Source organism: Sorghum bicolor, chromosome 4 (assembly GCF_000003195.3).
Source record: "Sorghum bicolor cultivar BTx623 chromosome 4, Sorghum_bicolor_NCBIv3, whole genome shotgun sequence".
Taxonomy (NCBI): Eukaryota; Viridiplantae; Streptophyta; class Magnoliopsida; order Poales; family Poaceae; genus Sorghum; species Sorghum bicolor.
In genome coordinates, this window is record NC_012873.2 from 67,089,304 (window position 1) to 67,109,351 (window position 20,048).

Consider the following 20,048-nt stretch of genomic DNA (forward strand, 5'->3'; position numbering starts at 1 on the left):
TAATTAATCAGGCTTCTTAAATGGAACTGCCTCTTATCACTTTCATGCAAAAGAAGAATGCGCAGCTGGGGACACGACAATCATGGGGTAGATGGCATGTGGCATTTTCCGTTCCTAATTCCAGAGAGATTTTTCTCCTGTTGTTTATAGGAAGAGTGACGGCTCCACACTCCATTTCCCTCCACCTATGCTTTCCTACTACTCAGACCCTACACAGTGCCTTTTTCAATCCTAAGAAAGCGACTGAAACCAAAAGAGCACCCCCGAAAAATCCTCGTTTGTATCCTACTCATTTCACTAGTATAATATGTGAGCTAATCTGAATTAACTAGCATTCAATCAGAGCATTGACTGATCATAAAAAGCGATGTCACCAGTTATACAACAGGTAGCATGCATGACAGTGCATGCAGGAGCAAACTACTAGCTGCATGGCCGGATCGGATGTGTATGGTATCGATCAGTCTCTGCCTTAATAATTTGTGCTCTTGCTTCTCGCTATGACATTACTAGCTTATAACTGCTTGTAGCATTTATCATCTCTCATCTGTACATTCATATATTATTTTCCATTTCGATCTTAATTAGATGGTGTGTATTTGCAAAGGAAGCTACTGACCCACCTTTTTTTTTTGAACCCCATTCGCATGCATAGATCCATTACTCTATCATATCATACAGTGATATATACAGAGACAGCGACAGTGTGTAGTTGGTGATGAATTGAAGGTAGCAAGCTAAAGCATCCGTCTACTAACAGTATTATTATTCCCTACAAAAGGCTACTTGATCTCTGTTAATCATGCCATTCCCTGTGCGAAAGAAGTCCTTCTCGACTGTGTCCACTGTTCTGTTGCTGGCGATATTATATGATCCTGCTGAAAAGCTAAGTAGTAAGTACACATAGCTTTTGGGTGCGACTCGCAGGTGCATGTAGCCAGCAGCTAGCGGAGCGTGAAGTAAAAAGAAGCAGGGGCGAGTCCCTTGTGCCTTTTGAACCGAGCAATTAGCTTGTGCCGTTTTAACTTAGCAATTAGTATTTACTGTGAGCACTGCAAGTCTATAAATAGACAAACTAGTGGCTGATGTGAACTGCTTGGTGTTTAAAAAAATCAGATCAAAAGTCATCAAGGTGAACAACAACAGTACATGAGGCATGCATGCATTTCCGCGAGTGGTGGGCTCGATCTGTTCCCCATACCATACGAGATACACAGAAATCAGGAACGGCTCGTGCATAGAGGCAGCACTAGCTGCCTGTAGGCGTGTGGTCATTTTCAGCAGGTCAGCCTAGCTAGGCGATAAGAGATACCCACTGTTCAATTTGTTATGCTTGTTGAGGGCCGTCACAAGACAAGTTTGGCTTTTGGATCATTCAGATCTGGAAAAACAAGCAAGCAAACTCGATCTGCATTCCACGGTATACTGAACAAGGGGTCGGAGCAGATTAATAGCTTTGCTTTGTTGCTATACTATACTATACTCCGTGGCAGCTACGACCTAGCTAGCCGGGGTCTCTCCACGCATGCATGCGCGGAGGGGGCGCTGGCGAAGTGGCGATCCAGAGGGCTCCCTCCGCGATCCGGCCGGCGGCAGCATGCATGCGTGGGATCGGAGGCGGCCGCCGTGGCAGCCGCAGCGGCAGCGCCAATGATTGATGGACCAGTACGTCGACCGGGCCCGGCCCCCCGGCCCCGGCGGGGCGTCGTCAGCATATATTCTCTCGGCGACAGCGACCCCCGCTCGGCGCGGGCGCGGGCGATCTGCAGGCAGCAGCTCGATCATCCATCTGCGGCGGCTGGTGGGCACTCGATCGGCAGGCAGGGCGTGCGCGTGGCCGCGCCTGCGCTACGTGCGCGCGCGGGGGGGCGGGGCTGGGAAGTGGGAGGGAGGGAGGTGGCTTGGGCGGGTGGGAAAACGGTTGCCTGCAAGTAAGCTCCGGTGGCTTGGCGGGCTGGGACACTGACGCGACGCGACGCGACGCGACCTCCTCAGTACGTCTACGTGTACGTCCTCGCGTCGATCAGCACACCCACTGGAATGTATACAGTATGTATACGTATCGCACGCGTACGCCATACGACGCGCGCCCTGTACTGTACGGGCGCTTGACTTCTTGCTTGCATTATGTTGCTTCCCGTCCCGCCCCGACCCGCCCCGGACGGCCTACGCATGCCACGTACACTGGCCACCATGGACGACGCATCCACCGCCACGGCGCCACCAGTGGGCGGTGGCTACTGGCTCGATCGGAGACAACGAACGAACCCCGGCCCGCGCCGCGACGCGACAAGCTAGAGGACTCGATCGGTCGCCTGCCTGCCTAGCTCCGACTCCGAGTCTCTCTCTCTGATCCGTCGTCGTCGGCAACACTGGCCGGCTGGCACCGTATTCTACTACTGTTGGCTACTTTCCCGGCCCGAGAACCAGGCCTTGTGTCGGCGGGCGCCGCGTACGCGCGCGTGGCCGTGGCCGTGTCCGTCCGTCGCACGCATGGAGCTAGCCTAGCCTAGCACGCGTCGACTTGGGAGCTGCACGCGCTGCAGTGCCTGGCTCAGCAAGGAAGGGACGGAGGACCCGGGCACCCGGTCGTGCGGCATCGCGCGCGCGCGCCATAGATTCGAGTAGATATCTCTACAGGCCAGCAGGCAGGTACGTAGAGGTAGCGGCTCGCGGCAGCAATGCGTGCATTGCATGCCGTTACTGTTGGTGGTAGCGACGACCAACGCTGCTAGCTGTTGCACTCTTGGAGACTTGCAGTATGTTGCTTCTGGGAGCAAGATACATACCGAAGCACTGGCACTGGCACTGGCACTGCTACTGCTACTGGGACGGACGCAACGTCACACGGAGACGGAGGAGGACATGATCTGATCGCTTCAGGCCGGCCGGATACACGGACGGGACGTACTGCCAAAGCAGCGGCGGAGATCTAGGGGCTCGATCCGGCCTGCCTCATTGGACTGGACCGTTCCCAGTCCCAGATAGAGAGAGAGAGAGAGCATGTCCCTGTCCCTGCTTTTACCCTTGCCCCCCCCCCCCCCCCCCCCCCCCTGTGTATTCAATGCGGTTTTGCTTTTAAGGAACTCCTAGACTGATGCCATGACAGAGTATCTCCAGTATCGAGTGAGGAGGACAACGACGGCAGCTGCCACTGTCAGCCGGGACGAAGTAAATGGCCGACGCCGACGCCGACGCGCGCGGGCTCTCCCCCGTCCTGTCCCGTCCCGTCCCGCCGGACGAACGCACGCTTCCGGCCGAGCCGAGCCGGACACAACCGAGGCGCTGTCGTGTCCGGTTCCGGTCCCGGCTCAGTTGTTCCCCCCGCCGCGCCCCGCCTCGTCCCACCAAGCGGCCGGCGACAGGGATACGCGCGCGCGGTGATCAGTAGTCGCCATGGTCACCACCGTGCACTTGGGCACGCATTTGGCCATGCCCCTGCATTATTATAACCCTCACCACCGTAGTACCCATCACAGCTCACAGGCGGGGGCGGCAAGAGCTGCTACCTGCAGCAGCATCTGGATTCTGCTGGCCTGCAATGCAATGAACATCACGCTAGATTGATTGCCGGAGCCCGGACAGCCGGACAGCCGGGGCAGGTACGCCCCTGCGTACGATACGAACAAGGCGCGGGTTCACGGGCCGGAGTTGTGTTGCGGGCAACGTCGCCGTCCAGATGCTGCCAACGCTAGCTGCCTGTCTATCCCAGTCCCAGCGGCGGCCCTCGCTCACAGTCACGTAATCATCAGCCCATCACCAGAAGCATGCAGCTACCGCGCTTCCGCTCCGGCCGGCCGGCGTGGCCCAGCGCGGGGCGCGTCATGCCAGCGTGCAACGGCTGTGCCGCGCAGTCCCTGTTCGTTGCGCTCGCGCGGGAATGTGGCCTGCCGGCGCCGTACATGCCGTGCCGTGGCCAGCGGCTGGGGCTGCCGGCCGGAAGCTGAGGGCTCGGTCTCAGACGAGGGGGGATCACGGCCGGCCCGGCCGGGTATGGTATGTATTGGCAGGGACACCGGACAGGGAAGGCGGTTGCGATCGATCGGGGTCACAGGAACAACAACGGTGGTTCAGCTACTTTCTTGCAATAATTTTGACAGCAACTCAGCTCGCAATCGCATCGATCAACAGCAGTGCCGGCCGGGGAGGATGGTGTCGGACGGAGGCGAGAAGAGACGACGCCGTCCGTGGTCCAGGGACATCTACTTGCACCAGTCGGAATCACTGTTCTGACAACAACTCGCAGTTTATAACTTGACAGATCGGGATTCTACAGATTCTTGTAAAATTTTTCAGATTCCCCGTCACATCAAATCTTTAGATGCATGCATAGAGTATTAAATATAGACGAAAATAAAAAACAATTGCACAATTTGGTAGTAATTGACGAGACGAATCTTTTGAGGCTAGTTAGTCTATAATTGGACAATATTTGTCAAATACAAATAAAAGTGCTACAGTGTCGATTTTCCAAAATTTTTTGAAACTAAACAAGGCCTAAGGTGCAACCTCTGCTAAATCATTGCATATGCTAGCGACGACCTACAGAGCGGACAGGTAAAAATCACTCCAGCATCGTACATACTCCGCTAACCTATCCAGTAACCATAAACCAAAAAACATGCAATGTTGTATGTTCCCAGCCCACTGGTAGCTAGTAGAATCAACCTAGTATTAGAGAGTAGTAACTAATGGAGCCTGCAGGCCCCGCACACACTTCCATCTCCATCTGTGGAAGCATGCAGTTTGGTGCTCACTACTTCACTTCCAGATCTGGAAGCACCAGCACGATTGTCCACTTCCTGACCTGATCAATGACCATGGGTGCAGTGGGGCGCTACGCTACAGTGGCACTCAGGAACAAATAGAGTTGTCCGTTTCTCCGGTATCCTGATATATAGCTAAGCTTGCGCAATATACTGTCGCGGGCAGAAGACAACTAAAAGGAGGCAGGGCAGTGCAGTGCAGTGCAGGTGAGATGAGGTAGCCCTGTGCTGTGTGGATGTGGAGAAAGAGGCCACGCCACCAAGGGAGGAATGTGTCTGAAACGACGCTGCCCCCACTGTTTTCTGAAAGTTGCTGAACCTTTTCAGGCTCAATTCAGTGGACGGCACTTGTTGGGCACCCCACTTTCAGAGGTGCAAATGCGATTGCAAGCAAATTAATTATAAGCAATTGGCTAAGAAGATTCTATTCCATATAGAGGAATGAGGAATGCATGGGGCCGGCGGATATCTAATGCTTGCTTGCTTCGTTCGGTCGTGACCGGATCAATGCAAGAAACCCCAAGATGACGACGATCCAACTGATGGCAAGTTTCTGTCGACCAGAAGAACAAGGCCCATTCCCGGGAGTACCCTCCTGAAACACATAAGCGTACAAACGACTGGACTTAGCGCGCTCTCTCTTTCCATATAAGCGCAAGCACATGACTAGTAGCAGCAAAAAAGATTCCTGCTGGCTTTGGGTCTCAGTCAGAGCTTCACTGCTTGAGCGCAGTGGTCAGAATTCAGATATCCACCATTGCAGGTTTGCAGCTGCAGGAAAGTAACTAAAGATAGGTTAACACGTAATCAAAGACATGTTTGTTTTGTGGAATCAGGAGTACAAGCTAGACTGTCATGAGCGGGCGGGTGAATTAATTGTCATGGCGACGAGAATGGAGCGACCGGATGTCCGGCTTGCCGGAGAGATTGTGGATACCTTGCCAAGGCCGACAACGAACTCAACTGCCCATGCCAAATGCGTCGATCTGTCAACGGGATCAAGCGCCCACCGGCTGCCTGAATTGGACGTCCAATCGGGTGGCCGGCGGCGGCCAAGGGGAGCTCCGTGCCTCCGTCCGGCGCTGGCCGCTTAGGAGCCCCGGCCACGAGCGGAACCGACAGCCACTGGGCCCAAGAGTGGAAGGGTGCGATGGGCACCGCTGGCCCATTCTCTGGCCTCCAAAGGGAGTTAGCCCATCATCCCAAGATGTTGAAGGCTTGTTTGGAAGTAAGCTTGGTCCGCAATTGTCATACGGTGAACGCGGAAGGCCGAAGGCGGAAGGGGAAAAAAAGGGGTAAAATTTGCCTCCTTAAATTATTGCTGGAGTATAAGTTTCCTTCTTGAACAATAAAATTAGACCTGATCAGTTTTTTCAACCACCAAAAAAATTTCTGAGTTTCTAAACCTTTGAAGAAAAAACCAAGAGATAAATCGGAAAGCAATAAAAAAAATTGAGAGCCTAAGCAGTGCCCACAAGTTTTTTTTTTAAAAACAAATCAACAATAAAAACACAATATACAGCCTACATGAATGCATAGTTTACATTAGAAGTTTTTTTTAACATGTTTAAAACATATTTTTTTGGATTTTGGGGATATTTTCCCCTTTCTCTATAGCTAAATCTAATTTAATAAAGCTTCTAGATATATTTTAATGAGCTCTAAATTTTTATTTGGTATTGTCACAAATCACAATATCTCTCTTGGATTTTTCTTACGTTTTATTTAAGGCTAGTGATATTTTCGTGGTTTAAAAATCTTATTAAAAAAATCTTAACTAGATTCTTTTAATTAAAAAAATTTGGAAGGGACATCTAACTTGGGGCAGAGTGGTAATCAATTAGTTTTGTTAGTCGAGGAAGACAATTTTGCCTTGTTATTGAGTTTAATGAGAAAGTCTAAACTTTGATGAAAGTTGAAGGACACAAAAATGACTTCTTCCTATAAGAACAACATATATACTTGCCCAAATATGCTTCACTTTGAAAGGAACTAATGCCCTCAATAAACTATTTTATTGAATTCTTCTGACACCACCTCAAGGCAATGATCTTATGAAGGTAATGTGAGAAAGAGAGATAAACTTCATGTAACATATCTTATGGTTGTTTCTAGAACACTCTTATATACACGCTAGCACAACTACCTACTACTCCCTTCATCCAGTTATATTAGGCGTATTTGATTAAAGGTAAAGTCGTTCAAAAAAGTTTTTGACAAGTAATTTCTCTTGTACCATGAGAAAAGTGTTAAAATTTCAACATCATCTTAGGGCCACCTTGAATACAAATTTATAGACGTAAGTTTTATATCCTAAATTCGCATGTAATTTGACTAATTATTGACCAAAATTGTAAAGTTGACTTTTCCTCAACCAAATACGTCTATCATTTTTGGACAAAGGGGTACTTATCTTTTCAAACTCAGATTCTCTTCAATTTCTGTGTAGAACTTTGAGAGAGTAGCCCGTGGATCCTAAGAATCTAAGATTGACAAGGTTATTGTAGATATTTCACTGCCTATTGGCATTTTAATTAAGTTCACCCTATAGCTGAAAAATAATGACGCCTCTATTCTTGGAATAAATGCTTTAAGAATGCAACAATCTAGAACATAACTCAGATGACTAGATTCTATCATGAATGTAACTACCCTCAGTTCACATCTCTTAAGCCCTTTGGAATGTGAGATTTTTCTTAAAAAATGATGTGATTTTACATGAAAATTCTACAGGATTCATATAAAAATCCTGCTTACCATAGAGGGACTGCATAAATGGACAATAATGTCGCGTTACGCCCTAGCTACGAACCATCACCTGCAAATGCATCCCTGTGCGTGAAGGATTATGTGTACAATTGTTTATACATAATAACATACTACACTTGCCGTGCCTCTCTACGCTGCACGACTATCCTAAACAGCAACAATCCGTGCATGGAAATGACGAGTCGAAAACCAACGTAAATAAAAAGAAGAGAAAACACAAAAAAAGGCCCAAATCTCTTCCGATCTCCAAACAGCCAAGCAAAACCAAATTCAAATTTGAAGATGGCCCCCTCCCTCTCCCTCCGTCTCCGTGTATACCATTACCAGTCGAACGAACCCACGGGCAACGGCGCGCGGCCACGCTAGCAATGCCGCCGCGCCCCGCCACACGTTCCCATCATGTGGGCCACCGTCTCCTCCGCCTCAGGCGGTCAGGCCTCAGCAGCCGTCGCGATCGTCCTCGGCCTCCGTCGGCGCCCCCGCCGGCCGCGCAGCCTCCGAGTCCGAGGCGGCGGCGCCTCCCGACGACGACTTGGACCTGCCCCCCGACGCTGCCCGAGGCTTCCTCCGCCGCTGCTTCGGCGCCGCCGCAGCGTCCCCCTCGGCGCCCTCTGCCGCGTCCGCCGCCTTTTCTTTCCGCCGGTCGCGTCGAGACCCCTCGGCCGCGCAGTCCCGGTCTCGCCGCTTCGCCGGCTCGTTGCCACCCGACCCCTTGTTCCCCCTCGTCCGCCGCGGCCGCTCCGCCTTGCCGCCAGCGTCTTCTCCTCCTCCTCCTCCGGTATGCTCGTCTTCTCCTCCTCCTCCACCGGGCTGCGAGGGCTCAGGATCGCCGCCCCTCGCCGTCCCCGGCGATGCCTTGAATTCGTTCATCTGCAGCACAAGCCCAACCGGAGCCGTTAGTTGGAGATCGGACGGCCGGGCGTGGAGCACGGGAATAGCGTGATCGGTGATTCCGGAAGCGGTTACCCAGCTGGGCGCGGTGACGGAGGCGTTGTCCCAGCCGATGTGCGCGACGTGCTTCACGTCCGTCGGCTGCCCGATCTGCATCTCCGGCTCCTTCGCATCTGCGACACCCCACGCAGCAGACAAGGTAAACATCTGAATTACAGCACCCACATTCTGGTTCTATATATTCCTACGTTTCGATTGCATTGATTTGAACTGTGCTATGAAACACATCAATTTTGGGCGGCATTGGAAATTACATTTTGGAAGAAATTGTAATCTAATAGGTTGATGACTGTGCTTACCGAAAATCTGCGAGATGTATCGGAGACCCTTGAGAAGGCCCTTCATCTTAGCAGGTTCCACAGGCGGATGCCCGCCCGCGGTGCCCCGAGAGGAATCCACCACTTACGTGTTTGCGTCTCTCGCCTCTTGAACTTGCCTTTCACAGGTAGGTCACAATGTTGAGAGAAAAAAAGGCATATGAAATCAAATCATAATAATGCACGAACAGTTTTCTGTCTTTAGTTTGTTTGAACTAGAATGACCAAGGTCCTTTGCCATTCATGGAAATTTGTTTGTTTAAACATGATGCAATTTGACAAACAACAAGGGGAAAGAAATTCTAGAAATGGACAGTTGTTAGCCTGGATATTATCTTTATAAATTACAATAGAACCATGCCGAGCAATGATGCCATGCATGAAGTCATTGCCAACAATGCTGAGAAATTTTATCCATCCATCACGCAGCAATGAATGCTCATTATGAAAACACGCTAAATGATTCATCAGAAGAATTGTCAGACCCATCGAATGAAGCTCACGTACCTAAGGAAGCAACATTCAAAGAACTACATAATCCGGTTGATGGGATTTCATCGTCCTGGTGCTATCTTCATTGTGGTTGTAGAAATTCTCCTCCTATTCCTGCATGATCTGTCACAAATTAGCAGAATTGCAGTCCCCTCCAGAGCTCCACGAGAGGCAGGCCTAGATTTCCCACCTCCTTAGTTGGAGAAATGGAAGGGATGAAAGTTGTTGCGTCCAATCTATTTATAGTGCACTATTTTTGGTTAATGTTCCCTTGTTTGCAGTTCATCACGAGGCAGTCCAGTTTGAGAGGCCATGCGTGGCTCTGTTCAACTTGTCCGCAACGCAAATGACGGGAATGGATGTTGGGTACTGCTTAAGAATCAGGAGTCATCACCTAGTGGTAAGTCATCAGGCTCTCAATCACAACCTCCCGTGTTACCATTTCCCATATATAGCATGTTAATTACGAGTTACGACTGATAAAGCCAACAAATTGCTAAGTTACTTATGAATTTTGATTCTGGACAGTCCCATAATACATGGTGTGATTTGAGATTCAATGCACCAAGATGATCTTAACTTGCTGCTCACAGAGGCCATGCCCCCCCTGTTGAAGGAAAATGCGTAGATCATCTATTATATTGCTGAGTTTCATAATTACATAGGAAATACAATATTTGCAGGACTCGGTTCTTCATATTTTCCATTTTATCTTTTGATTTTAGACGACAAAGGCCTCGCTTAGATTCCGTTTACTTGTAATCTCACTTTAGTTTCTATTATACTTGTCCAAACCATGGGAAGCTACAGAAGGAAAAAATTTGGCTAAAGACAAATGAAATAGTAGGTCCTTTTAAGACCCACAATTCACCCGTATACAGTGTCATTTATCTTCAAAGTACCACATACTCTTCAGACAAGGTGAACCTAGTTGTTGCAGTATGAGAGCTGACGACAAGCAGAAAAGAATCATGATGGCTTTATTATGGTATAAACATAGTGCCTCGCATCTTTACAAGATCAACATTCTTTTCTTCCTTCTTTTTTATTTTTGAATGAAATCCTTATCCTTTTTTTTTGTGTAAATGCAATTTACAAGTGTTAAAGAATTACACAATACACAAAGAATGAAAAAAGTTCTTTTGTACAACGCCTTCCCTAATCCAAAAAATAATAATAAATAGCCCATCCAAGTGAAGCTGTACATGTCCTTATGATGCTTTTACCTGCAACCAGGAAAGAACAGCTTGTGGTTATTTTGAACTCCTCATTGTGTTATGTTGTTTAAGATTTTTTATGAATTAAAAAAGGACTCACCGTGTTAAGGTACTTCTCATGAATCTGCAATGCTCCTCTGCATGCCTTTTTTGCATCCAGACTACCAGTGATTTCATTTAAAATCTGTTTGTAGGGCAACATATACACAACATAAATTTCTTTCATCATCATTATATATATATATATATAGAGAGAGAGAGAGACAGACAGAGAGAGGACCTTGACAACATCGTCTAGACCTTTTGCCTCACCCAGTAACTGCTTGTTTCTAGCCTCTATAACACTAGCAACAACAAAGACAGATAGAGGGATCTGGTCATCTTTCTTAGCTGCTTGCAATATCTTCCGCTCAAACTTTCCACACTGTCCTAGAACACTTTCATCCTTTGTGTTTGCGCTTGATGTGCCAGTACCACTCTCCAACATTGAAAAGAGATTTGGATTGTACTCCATAGACCACATGAGCTGCAACATTTTGAAGTTGTACAGTAGTGTTTTATGCATAAACCAATACATATTTCTAGCATTACTGGGTCTATACTTAAAAGTATAACAAAAGTAATGATTTGATATTAGTGGAACCCAGACTGAATTGTTAAGAATATGCATTACTTAAGAAATTTATTATAATTTTTTTGTCCAGACAACTTACCTCCCAAAGGTACATCGTATCAACAAATGAGAATTCCCTACGGAAAAGAACCATCAGCATTCGGAAGGCAAATAAGTATTCCCCTCCATCAAGATTTTCTGCATCGACAATGTTTCATCAGAGCATACATACATGCTCCCTTACTGCAAAAGTGCAAAATGTAGATACTGTTTTCTTTGAGCCGTTGAGTAAACATGTAGCTCCAGTGATTGTACCTAAATGTTCATGCAGCTTTGGATCAACAGATTTCATTATGGTTGACAAGGTAGTCAGCTGAGCTCGAACTCCAATGGAAGTAGAAGTACTTTTGAAATTTCCTCGCTGCATAGTTAGAAGGTAGAAACTCAGGCTTTTACATACTCCAGAATTGTATGTGTTGCGTGGCCTAGAAGACCATTTTTTTTCTGTTAATATGTGGAGTACATCAAATAGTGATGGATTCAACCCTGATGTTCTGTTGCTATTTTTATTAAATACATGTCTCTTGACAGTTTTTTGGCGAAGAGATCCTGATGACCAATTCACACAGCTTGACTTACTGTGTTATAAGCGCAGTTCTGTAGTATCTAACTTCTCGATCTTATAATGTCATTACATCACATATACCAAAAAAAAAACAACTGAACGTTTACTGAGGAAGAAATTGGATTGAAAAGCCTAGCTTAACCTCTGAACTATTAGTATGTTAGCAGAATGCAATCAAGGATATGTACATTCATGTTCAATGAATAAGAGGTTAAGTACACAAGGGTACTTACCACCCTGCGCATTAGACGCTCAAAGCACCAAAAAGCATCTGCTTCATGTTCCAGAATGATTGATATTGGTGAACAAAGATCACTCATTCCTGCATAGGAGGATTAAGCAAGTTCAAACAACTACACATTAACCAAAGTATAACATGACAAAGCATTGTATAACTAAACTAGGTTAATAGAAAAATATCTATCTCAACAACGTAACTCACCCTGACAATAACCTATGTCTTTATCAATCCATGAATACACTGCAAGAATATCCCACAACCTTGCCAAATTCTCTTGTCTCTCATAATAAACAAGCACACGATCAGTACGGTTAACATCAAGACCTACAATTGAATAGTGGAAAAATTAGATAAATAAAAATTATAGACACCAGTCATCGGCCTAATCATCCTAGGCCTATTGGAGGGGACGTTTGGGTAGCCCAAGTGCAGACTAGCTACCTCCTTGTCCCACGCGCAGGCCGAATTACATATTATTACTGAATAGGCAGGTTTATGGGGGTAGTGCTCTCTGTCTCTTGCCTCCCCCTTGACACAAGGCTCTGGGAAGCCCATGATAGACATAGGAGCAACAGTGCTTACCAATCTGGTGTAGAGTAAGCTTCCAATCAATAACTTCTTTTGGGAGTGGTGCGCCATTGTTTTGCTGTTCAGAACCTGCTGCCCCTCCATCGGAGTTAGGATTTTCGATAGGTTGACCATCTTCTGTTATTACAGGCATAGTGATTACCCTTCCACTACCGACTGTTGTGTCCATTTCTCGGCACTTCGCTTTCAGTTGCTCGTACTCTAACCTATCAAAATAAGAAAATCAGTATATTCCTCATCTGTGGATATGATGTCTAATAGACTTCGACAGTAAGTGAGCAACGTAAAACAGTGCTGAACTTCCTGAAGAACAAAACAGCATGCAATGATGCAGTGCCCAGAGTTTTTTCTTAGAAAAAAAAAATTCCTTTCCTTGGTTATAAAAGTGATGTGCTGCAATTAAAACTGACTCATTTTAGACGTGAAGAAGAACAAGCATGTTTAAACCAGAAAAGAAAATGCAACAGTGAAAAAAACCTTCGCTTCTGTCGCAATTGGCTGCGCTGTTCAGTAGTGCTTTTAGGGTCATAGCAGCCCAGCAAAAATTCCCAAACCTCTCCTTTGATTGTTGGGTGGACTCCCTGTTTGCACATACAAAAATAAAGACAATACCATGGCAAAATGAATCTAAGGAATTACATGACATAGCAACGATTCTCGGCATAAAAAAAGAAAACATATTAGCAGTGAAGGCCATAATAGGGACACACCATATTGAAAAATCATCAATGAGAAGAACAAGAAGAAATGTACAGAGGACTGTATTAGAACACATGGAGTAACCTCTTGGAAAGGTCATAGGATATGGGTAAGCCTGTTTTATGGGTCAATTCTGTTTCTTAATTGAAAGGCAGAGCTCCTGCCATTGCATTCAGAAAAAAAAAAATTAAGCCTGTTTTATAAGGAGAGTGCAGCCATGTAGGTGAACTTGCTACATTAAGCAAAACCAGAAGGAGAAATTAATGAACAAGAAATTGAGCACAAGGAGAACATGTTAGCAATGAGACTGAGGAAAGGTACCAGAGGTTGAAATGCATATAGTTGCCTGTTGGAGAGGTCATAAGGTATAGGTAAGTTAGTTTCACAAAGTGTGTAGCCATGTAGGTGTGTTTGGTTAAAGCAGTAATAGCTATAACTAGGTTTTGCCCATCAAACCTTGTGTTGACTTATGGAACAGGTTGAGCAAGTCAAAACATAAAAGAACATCCAATAGGGATTCCTAATCTTCATTTTGCGTGAAAAAAATCTCGATGGTTTTAACAGCCTCCTGAATAACAGCTCTATACTTCAGTATGGTACTAACACAAAATGCATGTAAACTTTCTGAGTACGAGACATATATATCACTGGAAGAAGCTCAAGGTCATGAATGAATCTGGATAAAGCATGGCTTACCCCATGTTGCACTCTTTTGATCATTCCAGCTATGTCCAAAACACCTTCCTCATTGTGGAGAAGCTTCCATCTCCTTGGACTGAGGGTCAGGCCAGGCTGCCAATTGGAACAAAACAAAAGGGCTTCATCATGAATAATAGTCAATGAGGGCAGCTAGCCAGCGATCAGTGTATATGGCATCCGCTAACATCAGTCATCAGCATTCCTGGCAATTTGATTTGATTGACAGGTAAAGCAGAAATTTTCTTAAAAGGTATCATTTTTCAACATTCCATATCCATATGTAACCACTAGATTGACCTTAGGTTTCTGAATTACCCTACTAGTTAAACTTATTTGCTCCCATAATCGCCTTCAATCTGACTGAAACAGTCGCCCATTATATCTCACTAGATTGATTCTCATTTGAGTCTGGCTTAGCAGTTCCACTTTATTCAGTAAGACTTACCACCAGTCCAAAATAAGATATTATTACGTACTCCAGTAACAGCTGATAATGCTAATTAACAATAATAACAGGAGTACCAATTAGATCTCGCCCGTAGAGCAGCTGATAATTAATAATAATAACAGTAAATAAAAAAATGATTGTTGGAAAGAAATACCCGGGGCTTGAAGCGCGTCTTGGGGGCGTCGTCGCGGCAGTCGGGGCGGATAGGGTAGACGGTGTCCGGATCGATCTGCATCTCCGGATCATTGTAGCAGCAGGCCAGGAGCCTCATCTTGACTGCCCCCCAAACGCAAGCGCAACAGTGGAAGAAGATGCGATGCGAGGATCAAAGTGAAGCTCCTCGCGCTCGGGTGGGAGAAAGATCGCTTCGCACCCAAGAACGGGGTCGATTCGGGAAAGGTTAACCGTCTCCTCCCCCTCTGCCTCTTCACGTTTCGTGTTCCTAGAGTCTGTAGAGAGAGAGAGAGGGCGGAAGCTACAACGGCTAAATTTGGGCAGGGAGGGGGTGACAGAGAGAGAGAGAGAGAGAGGAGGGGAAGGAAGGGAAGGGAGGAGAGAGACGGGAGATAACAGAGAAGAGAATCACAGTAACCCAGTTTTACTACCAGGTTGACAGAATGTGCGTGACTGCCTGCCAATCCATTAGGTCCTGTAATGATTATGAAGTTGTACGGTACTGAAGCTGTAAACTTATCAGACTACAGTACATTTTAAGGTACTTAGGTAATTTCACACCACTCCTTGATTTCTCCCCCAGTCCTAGAATTACAAAATTCACGGGACGAGAGTAATTTATAATAATATAAAATATTTCTAGATATTGGTTTCTCTGCTATGTTGCTTTCAATTTATGGGATCTAATCAGGCCTCCCAGGCCCTTAAAGATTTTGCTTATCTGCATTTTTTATCAGATCGTCAGAAGGAAACTTTGGGAGATTTTGCTTATCTGCATTCTTTTATCAGACTGTCAACCACTTGTGCACCCTGTAATATTGGTTCCCCCATTTCTATTGTTTCCCATCGGATCGCTACGAGCCGTGCGCGCATGACTAAGTACAGCTACGCCTACGCGGCTTCAACTCGACCAACTGCTGAAACATGTTCCATCATTGAGCAAGAATGTCAACACAGAGGAAGAACACATACACACGTTACTGACCGTCCGGACCTTGTATACTGAGCCAATGTCATTGCAAGCATCAGGTCAAGCCAATGTATAGGACGTGGTAACAAAAGCAGAAACAGAATACAGCAAGTATGGTGTATCTATGATCACCCTACGAATTTTTTTATCGATCATCAGCACAAAAAGCTACCGCTGCCAACCCTAGAAGAAGCTGCTTAACTGTCGTCGTCCAGCTGGCAGAAATTCCAACATGTACCCACATCCAATTTCTTCCCAAGGAAAGCTTCATCCCAGCAGACATCACAGCGAACAATTCAATCAGCGTGTGTACACTGGGTTTGGACTATGCACTCGAAATGTTGGAAGCCAATAACTCGCATGTCATTATATCGTTCGTACATGCAGAGCGGCCAGATCCGGCTACGGGCACAATGTTGTAGAAAGGAATTTTGTCAGTTCTCATGGAACTGTTGTCTTCCGCAAGCTCAGCAAATGCCTCGGAAAAAGCTCCACGTAATGCATCTGCCGCCATGGAGAGATCTACCGAGTAGTAGAACCTCAACATCTGCATGTTTTATAACCCATAAATGCTGGTTAGGATACATGAATGCAGAGCTACCAAGTAACTATACGACAAACTTACCGTTATACTGTCCCAGGAAAATTTGTTATCTTCCAGGATCTTCGCGATCTGGAAAGCACAGAATCTAGCCATAGTTTTCAAATTCTCTCTGTGGTATAGCTGTCCAGCTGTAGAACAGATCTTCGATGCGATATCATCTGTTATCGACACCACAGCAGAACAAATTCTCCCACCAATTGTGTGGACCTGGCAACATGAATCACGCAACTCAGAGTATAGTGCACTGCAATCAGTCCAAGCTTTGCTCACTGCTGGCAGTGGAACTCCAGTCTCCATCTCTATGGTAACAACCCCATCATCATTGGAGGGGACATACAATATAGGCTTTATCTCCACACGTGCTCTGAAAAGGTAAAAAATATTCTGACGAAGTTCAGAAAAACATTTTATTGTACATTTAAAATATATCATTCCAAAGAATATTGCTTTCTTGATCAGATATAGAAGGGAAGATGTGCATACCCTTTTGGAAGATCTGGTGCAAATACATATAGAACAGTTGGAGATGATACAGCTTTTAAGCAATCCAAACGAGCAATATAAGAACTTTTCAATGTCTGTTCAACTTCTTCCTTCTCACTGGATGTCAACTGTGCAGAGCAGTACACCAGAAAGTGTATGGCCGAGGAATATATAGAGCAGCTAAAGGCATTAGCCACAGCTTCAGTATTTTGTAGTGCTAATTCTAGTTCAGCTCTTGGACCTCCAGGACAGAGCTTCATCGTAGGAGGGTCAAGCCCCAGCTGACCAGCCATATAGAGAATCTCTTCGTAAAGAGTTGCCTAAAATGAAAGAGATCAAAACATTATTGACCTAAAATTAACATATTACCCAAAAACCTAAAAAAAAAGACAAGCAACACGTTATATTGTGAAACCACCATTCCCAAGAAAAAAGGGCTGATATTTCACATCAGAGGGCGCATATGCAAAATTGTAGAATGACTAACAACTTACAACATGAATTCATGACGTTATCAACATATGCATCTTGTACCTGGCTATAAGGTCCAATGCAACTAGGAGCCCAGCAGGAGATGCTTTGCACATGTAGAACTCTCTTTACCACCTCATTTGAAACTAGAACTTCCACATATGCTTTGCCCAACCCAGCCTGAACTAGTGGCAACTCAATTGTACTGCGCGAAGGAACACCCAGGTAGCATTTCTTTTCCGTAATAAAGCTGACATAAACTTCATTGGCCAATCCAAATTCCTTCATGCTTGAAATGTAGAGGTGAACATATAAAACATTCACCCAACCTAACCCTTCTTCCTTGAGCTGATTTTCAATTCTGCTCAAAACTGCTACAAGGTCTGCCTTCAGGCCTATCAATGCAATAGATTATTAAATGTATGATCCACAAAGAAAGAAAAAAGTAGATGTAATGAGGTGTTCCTATCACGTGGTGCAAAGAAGCAATGGAATAAGATATGATGACAGTATGCACCTTCCGAAGCTCTGGACGGATCCTGAATCCAACAGCCAATTGAACGTAAATTCTTCCCTGTCTTTGAGATACATAGGTCTATATTGGCACAAGCATCAACAGCTGGACTTGGGGACTGCTTTTCTTCCACATCAGTGTGAGTGATAACTTCATCAACCTCATATAGACAACTAGAACTCTCTTGAGTGACAGGACCATCCTCAATTCTATCATATGAATCTAGCTTGTGCTCAAGATGAAATGCTCGTGGATGAAGAATTCCAACAGAAGCAATGGAGTCAGCAGAGTGTAGTATCACTTCAGAGTCATCGAGAATAATTCTTGCATTCTGTAAGTACACACATGTTAAGGAACAAGAAATTTGACGTGGATGGTTGACAAAAAAATGATAAACATGTTCAGAGCATAGATAGTAAGAACTAATAACAAGTCGCCATGTGATGCAATGGTTAAGAGTCTATTACACAGCATTCTAGAACAAGTGACATCAGGTTTTCAGTTAGCTCCTCAAAGGCTCAGACTTACACGAAATAGAGGGCAGTCAAGAGTTAGTGTTTCATATTCTCCACCTTCACCACACACATTGATTCCATAACTCCTAATAGCGCATAAGAAAACAAACAGAGAAATTAAAAGACGTGTATAGAGTATAGACAAAAGAAACAATCCAGTATTTTATTTAGAGAATCATTTGTAAGAAACAAACATGAAGATAAGGGTAAAATTACAATCTATGTTATCTCATATCTTGAGACTACTTGGTTATTGATTAGTGATCACTAGAAGATGCTAGTACCTTAGCTCAACTAATACATAAGTTGGATGACTTCTGATAATGGGACAAGAAACAACTATTTTAATATGAATCCTCATAAGTGGGGGATAGACTGATACACATACAGTAGGTGCAGGGCGGTGAGAAACATACTCATTCATTTGGAGCAGATGACACTTAAGTTCAGCCAGTTCTTTACCTAAGTGAGAAGAAGGTTTCAGCCCCAGTGCAGCAACCTACAAAGCTCATGAAATCAGCATCTCATTGTACTGCAACAAATGCTAAATTTTGTAGACATATGTATACAATATGTACCTTCACAATTATTGCCACGATGCCCCTTCTTATCTGTGTAAGCAGCAAACAGCATAGCAAGACTTACAATGTGAGTGCACATTCTTTCTGTGCTAATTTAGGTGATCAGGTAAAAAAATAGATACGCCAGTTTAGGTGAACAAAGTACCATTTCCTCTAGGAGCAAAGTCTGATCCTGCCTCCATAGATACGCCAGTGAGACCAGGCCCAGCCTCGAGCAAACGCTCTCAACCCGGAGCCTCTGGTAATCAGATGCGATTGCACCTGACGACACTGCGCTGATGGATGGAATTTGCCGTTTAACCTCGCTCAACAGAGCAAACATATCTTCTACCTCGTCACCTGCTGTGACACTATACTTGAGGCCCTGATCCCTACCCAAAAAAAAACAGAATTGGAATAAATGGAACTGGATCATTTGTTGAGCATCCCAAATCATAGGCCACAGTGTCTGGACAGATAATAGCTTGCCTTGTGGATCCGCGAATGCGCCTCCGGAAAAGAGGCAGGCCCATGCATTTCGCGTAGCTCACCACAATCTGGTGCCCAACCTGAAGCCTCCCCGACCCCGGCCACAACAAGCAGGAGCATCAGCAAGCGTAATACTAGCAACTACAAATGGCCGAATTACAGAGCGATCGCCAGGTGCCAGCGAGAGCAGGTAAGAGACGGGGCATACAGTTTGGTACATGTAGCTGTCGAGCTCATCGACGGAGTCGTCGAGGGGGATAAGATTAGCCAAGGCGACAACCTGCAAGCAACAGCAAAGTTCAACACGGTGCCAGCCGTCGGTGAGGGGCGGATGGTGTGTGGGGTGAACGGGTGGAGCCTTGCCTTGTGGCCGTAGTCCATGCATCGCATCATGGCGAAGCAGCTGTCCTTGCCGCCGCTCACCAGCGCCACCACCTCCATCGCCTCCGGCTGCGGCTGACCTCTCTCTCGCCCTAGGGTTAAGCTTCAGGTAGAGTCCGTTCCCGTTCCGCGGTCGCCGGCTGCGGAGATGGGCTCGGGCCTCCCTGTTCCTCAACTCTGTGCGGCTGCTCAGGCACGGAGAACGGGGAAGGGGCGGCGCTGGCGCAGGAGACCCGGAGTCACGCACGCTCGCGCGGATCGGCAGGCGGCGGAGGGGCGTGGGGCCCAGCCAGCTCAGGCCTCAGGCAATACCCAGCTGCTGGGCTAGGGTTGGCCTATTGGGCCATGAATGAGAAGTGGTCAAAAATGTTCTGGGCCAAAATCCCCAGGACTATCCTTCGAGCTAGCCAGAGTCTCAGTCAGTATATTCCCCTCAAATAAAAGAAAAAAGTCTCAGTCAGT

General features: G+C 46.1%; 3 protein-coding genes across 4 annotated transcripts; all 3 read right to left on the reverse strand.

Annotated features, from left to right (window-relative positions):
• On the reverse strand, positions 7,539-9,514 carry LOC8084682 (CRIB domain-containing protein RIC7). The gene is made up of 4 exons (XM_021458223.1): positions 9,311-9,514; positions 8,786-8,922; positions 8,502-8,599; positions 7,539-8,405 (listed from the first exon to the last, which is right to left on the reverse strand). The coding sequence occupies exons 2-4, from the start codon at positions 8,829-8,831 to the stop codon at positions 7,974-7,976; spliced, it is 576 nt and encodes a 191-aa protein (XP_021313898.1). The 5' UTR covers positions 8,832-8,922; positions 9,311-9,514; the 3' UTR covers positions 7,539-7,973.
• LOC8084683 (TBC1 domain family member 15) lies at positions 10,207-15,022 on the reverse strand. 2 transcript variants are annotated; one of them, XM_002454706.2, is made up of 11 exons: positions 14,580-15,022; positions 13,975-14,070; positions 13,057-13,160; positions 12,574-12,785; positions 12,193-12,315; positions 11,984-12,072; positions 11,441-11,546; positions 11,226-11,323; positions 10,793-11,038; positions 10,613-10,696; positions 10,207-10,521 (listed from the first exon to the last, which is right to left on the reverse strand). In XM_002454706.2, the coding sequence occupies exons 1-11, from the start codon at positions 14,694-14,696 to the stop codon at positions 10,507-10,509; spliced, it is 1,290 nt and encodes a 429-aa protein (XP_002454751.1). In that variant the 5' UTR covers positions 14,697-15,022; the 3' UTR covers positions 10,207-10,506. The 2 variants fall into 2 exon arrangements, with proteins under 2 accessions (XP_002454751.1, XP_021313897.1); XM_021458222.1 differs by having other exon boundaries at positions 12,574-12,780; positions 14,580-15,019.
• On the reverse strand, positions 15,548-19,873 carry LOC110434488 (diphthine--ammonia ligase). The gene is made up of 12 exons (XM_021458620.1): positions 19,569-19,873; positions 19,414-19,485; positions 19,206-19,285; positions 18,883-19,108; positions 18,735-18,767; positions 18,573-18,655; positions 18,170-18,242; positions 17,645-17,972; positions 17,191-17,522; positions 16,657-16,976; positions 16,195-16,537; positions 15,548-16,116 (listed from the first exon to the last, which is right to left on the reverse strand). Exons 1-12 carry the CDS (start codon positions 19,644-19,646, stop codon positions 15,895-15,897), a joined length of 2,190 nt encoding a protein of 729 aa, XP_021314295.1. The 5' UTR covers positions 19,647-19,873; the 3' UTR covers positions 15,548-15,894.

Excerpts from the sequence above, each read along its gene's own strand:
- LOC8084683 (XM_002454706.2), bottom strand. The coding sequence starts at position 14,696 with ATGAGGCTCCTGGCCTGCTGCTACAATGATCCGGAGATGCAGATCGAT. Across the intron at positions 14,071-14,579 it reads AGACGCGCTTCAAGCCCCGG|CCTGGCCTGACCCTCAGTCC; the intron begins GTATTTCTTTCC and ends TCCAATTGGCAG. Across the intron at positions 11,324-11,440 it reads AAAGCTGCATGAACATTTAG|AAAATCTTGATGGAGGGGAA; the intron begins GTACAATCACTG and ends TTGTCGATGCAG.
- LOC110434488 (XM_021458620.1), bottom strand. The coding sequence starts at position 19,646 with ATGGAGGTGGTGGCGCTGGTGAGCGGCGGCAAGGACAGCTGCTTCGCC. Across the intron at positions 19,486-19,568 it reads GCATGGACTACGGCCACAAG|GTTGTCGCCTTGGCTAATCT; the intron begins GCAAGGCTCCAC and ends TGTTGCTTGCAG. Across the intron at positions 17,523-17,644 it reads TCCGTCCAGAGCTTCGGAAG|GCCTGAAGGCAGACCTTGTA; the intron begins GTGCATACTGTC and ends TTGCATTGATAG.
- LOC8084682 (XM_021458223.1), bottom strand. The coding sequence starts at position 8,831 with ATGAAGGGCCTTCTCAAGGGTCTCCGATACATCTCGCAGATTTTCG. Across the intron at positions 8,600-8,785 it reads ATACATCTCGCAGATTTTCG|ATGCGAAGGAGCCGGAGATG; the intron begins GTAAGCACAGTC and ends GGGGTGTCGCAG. Across the intron at positions 8,406-8,501 it reads CCGTCACCGCGCCCAGCTGG|ATGAACGAATTCAAGGCATC; the intron begins GTAACCGCTTCC and ends CTTGTGCTGCAG.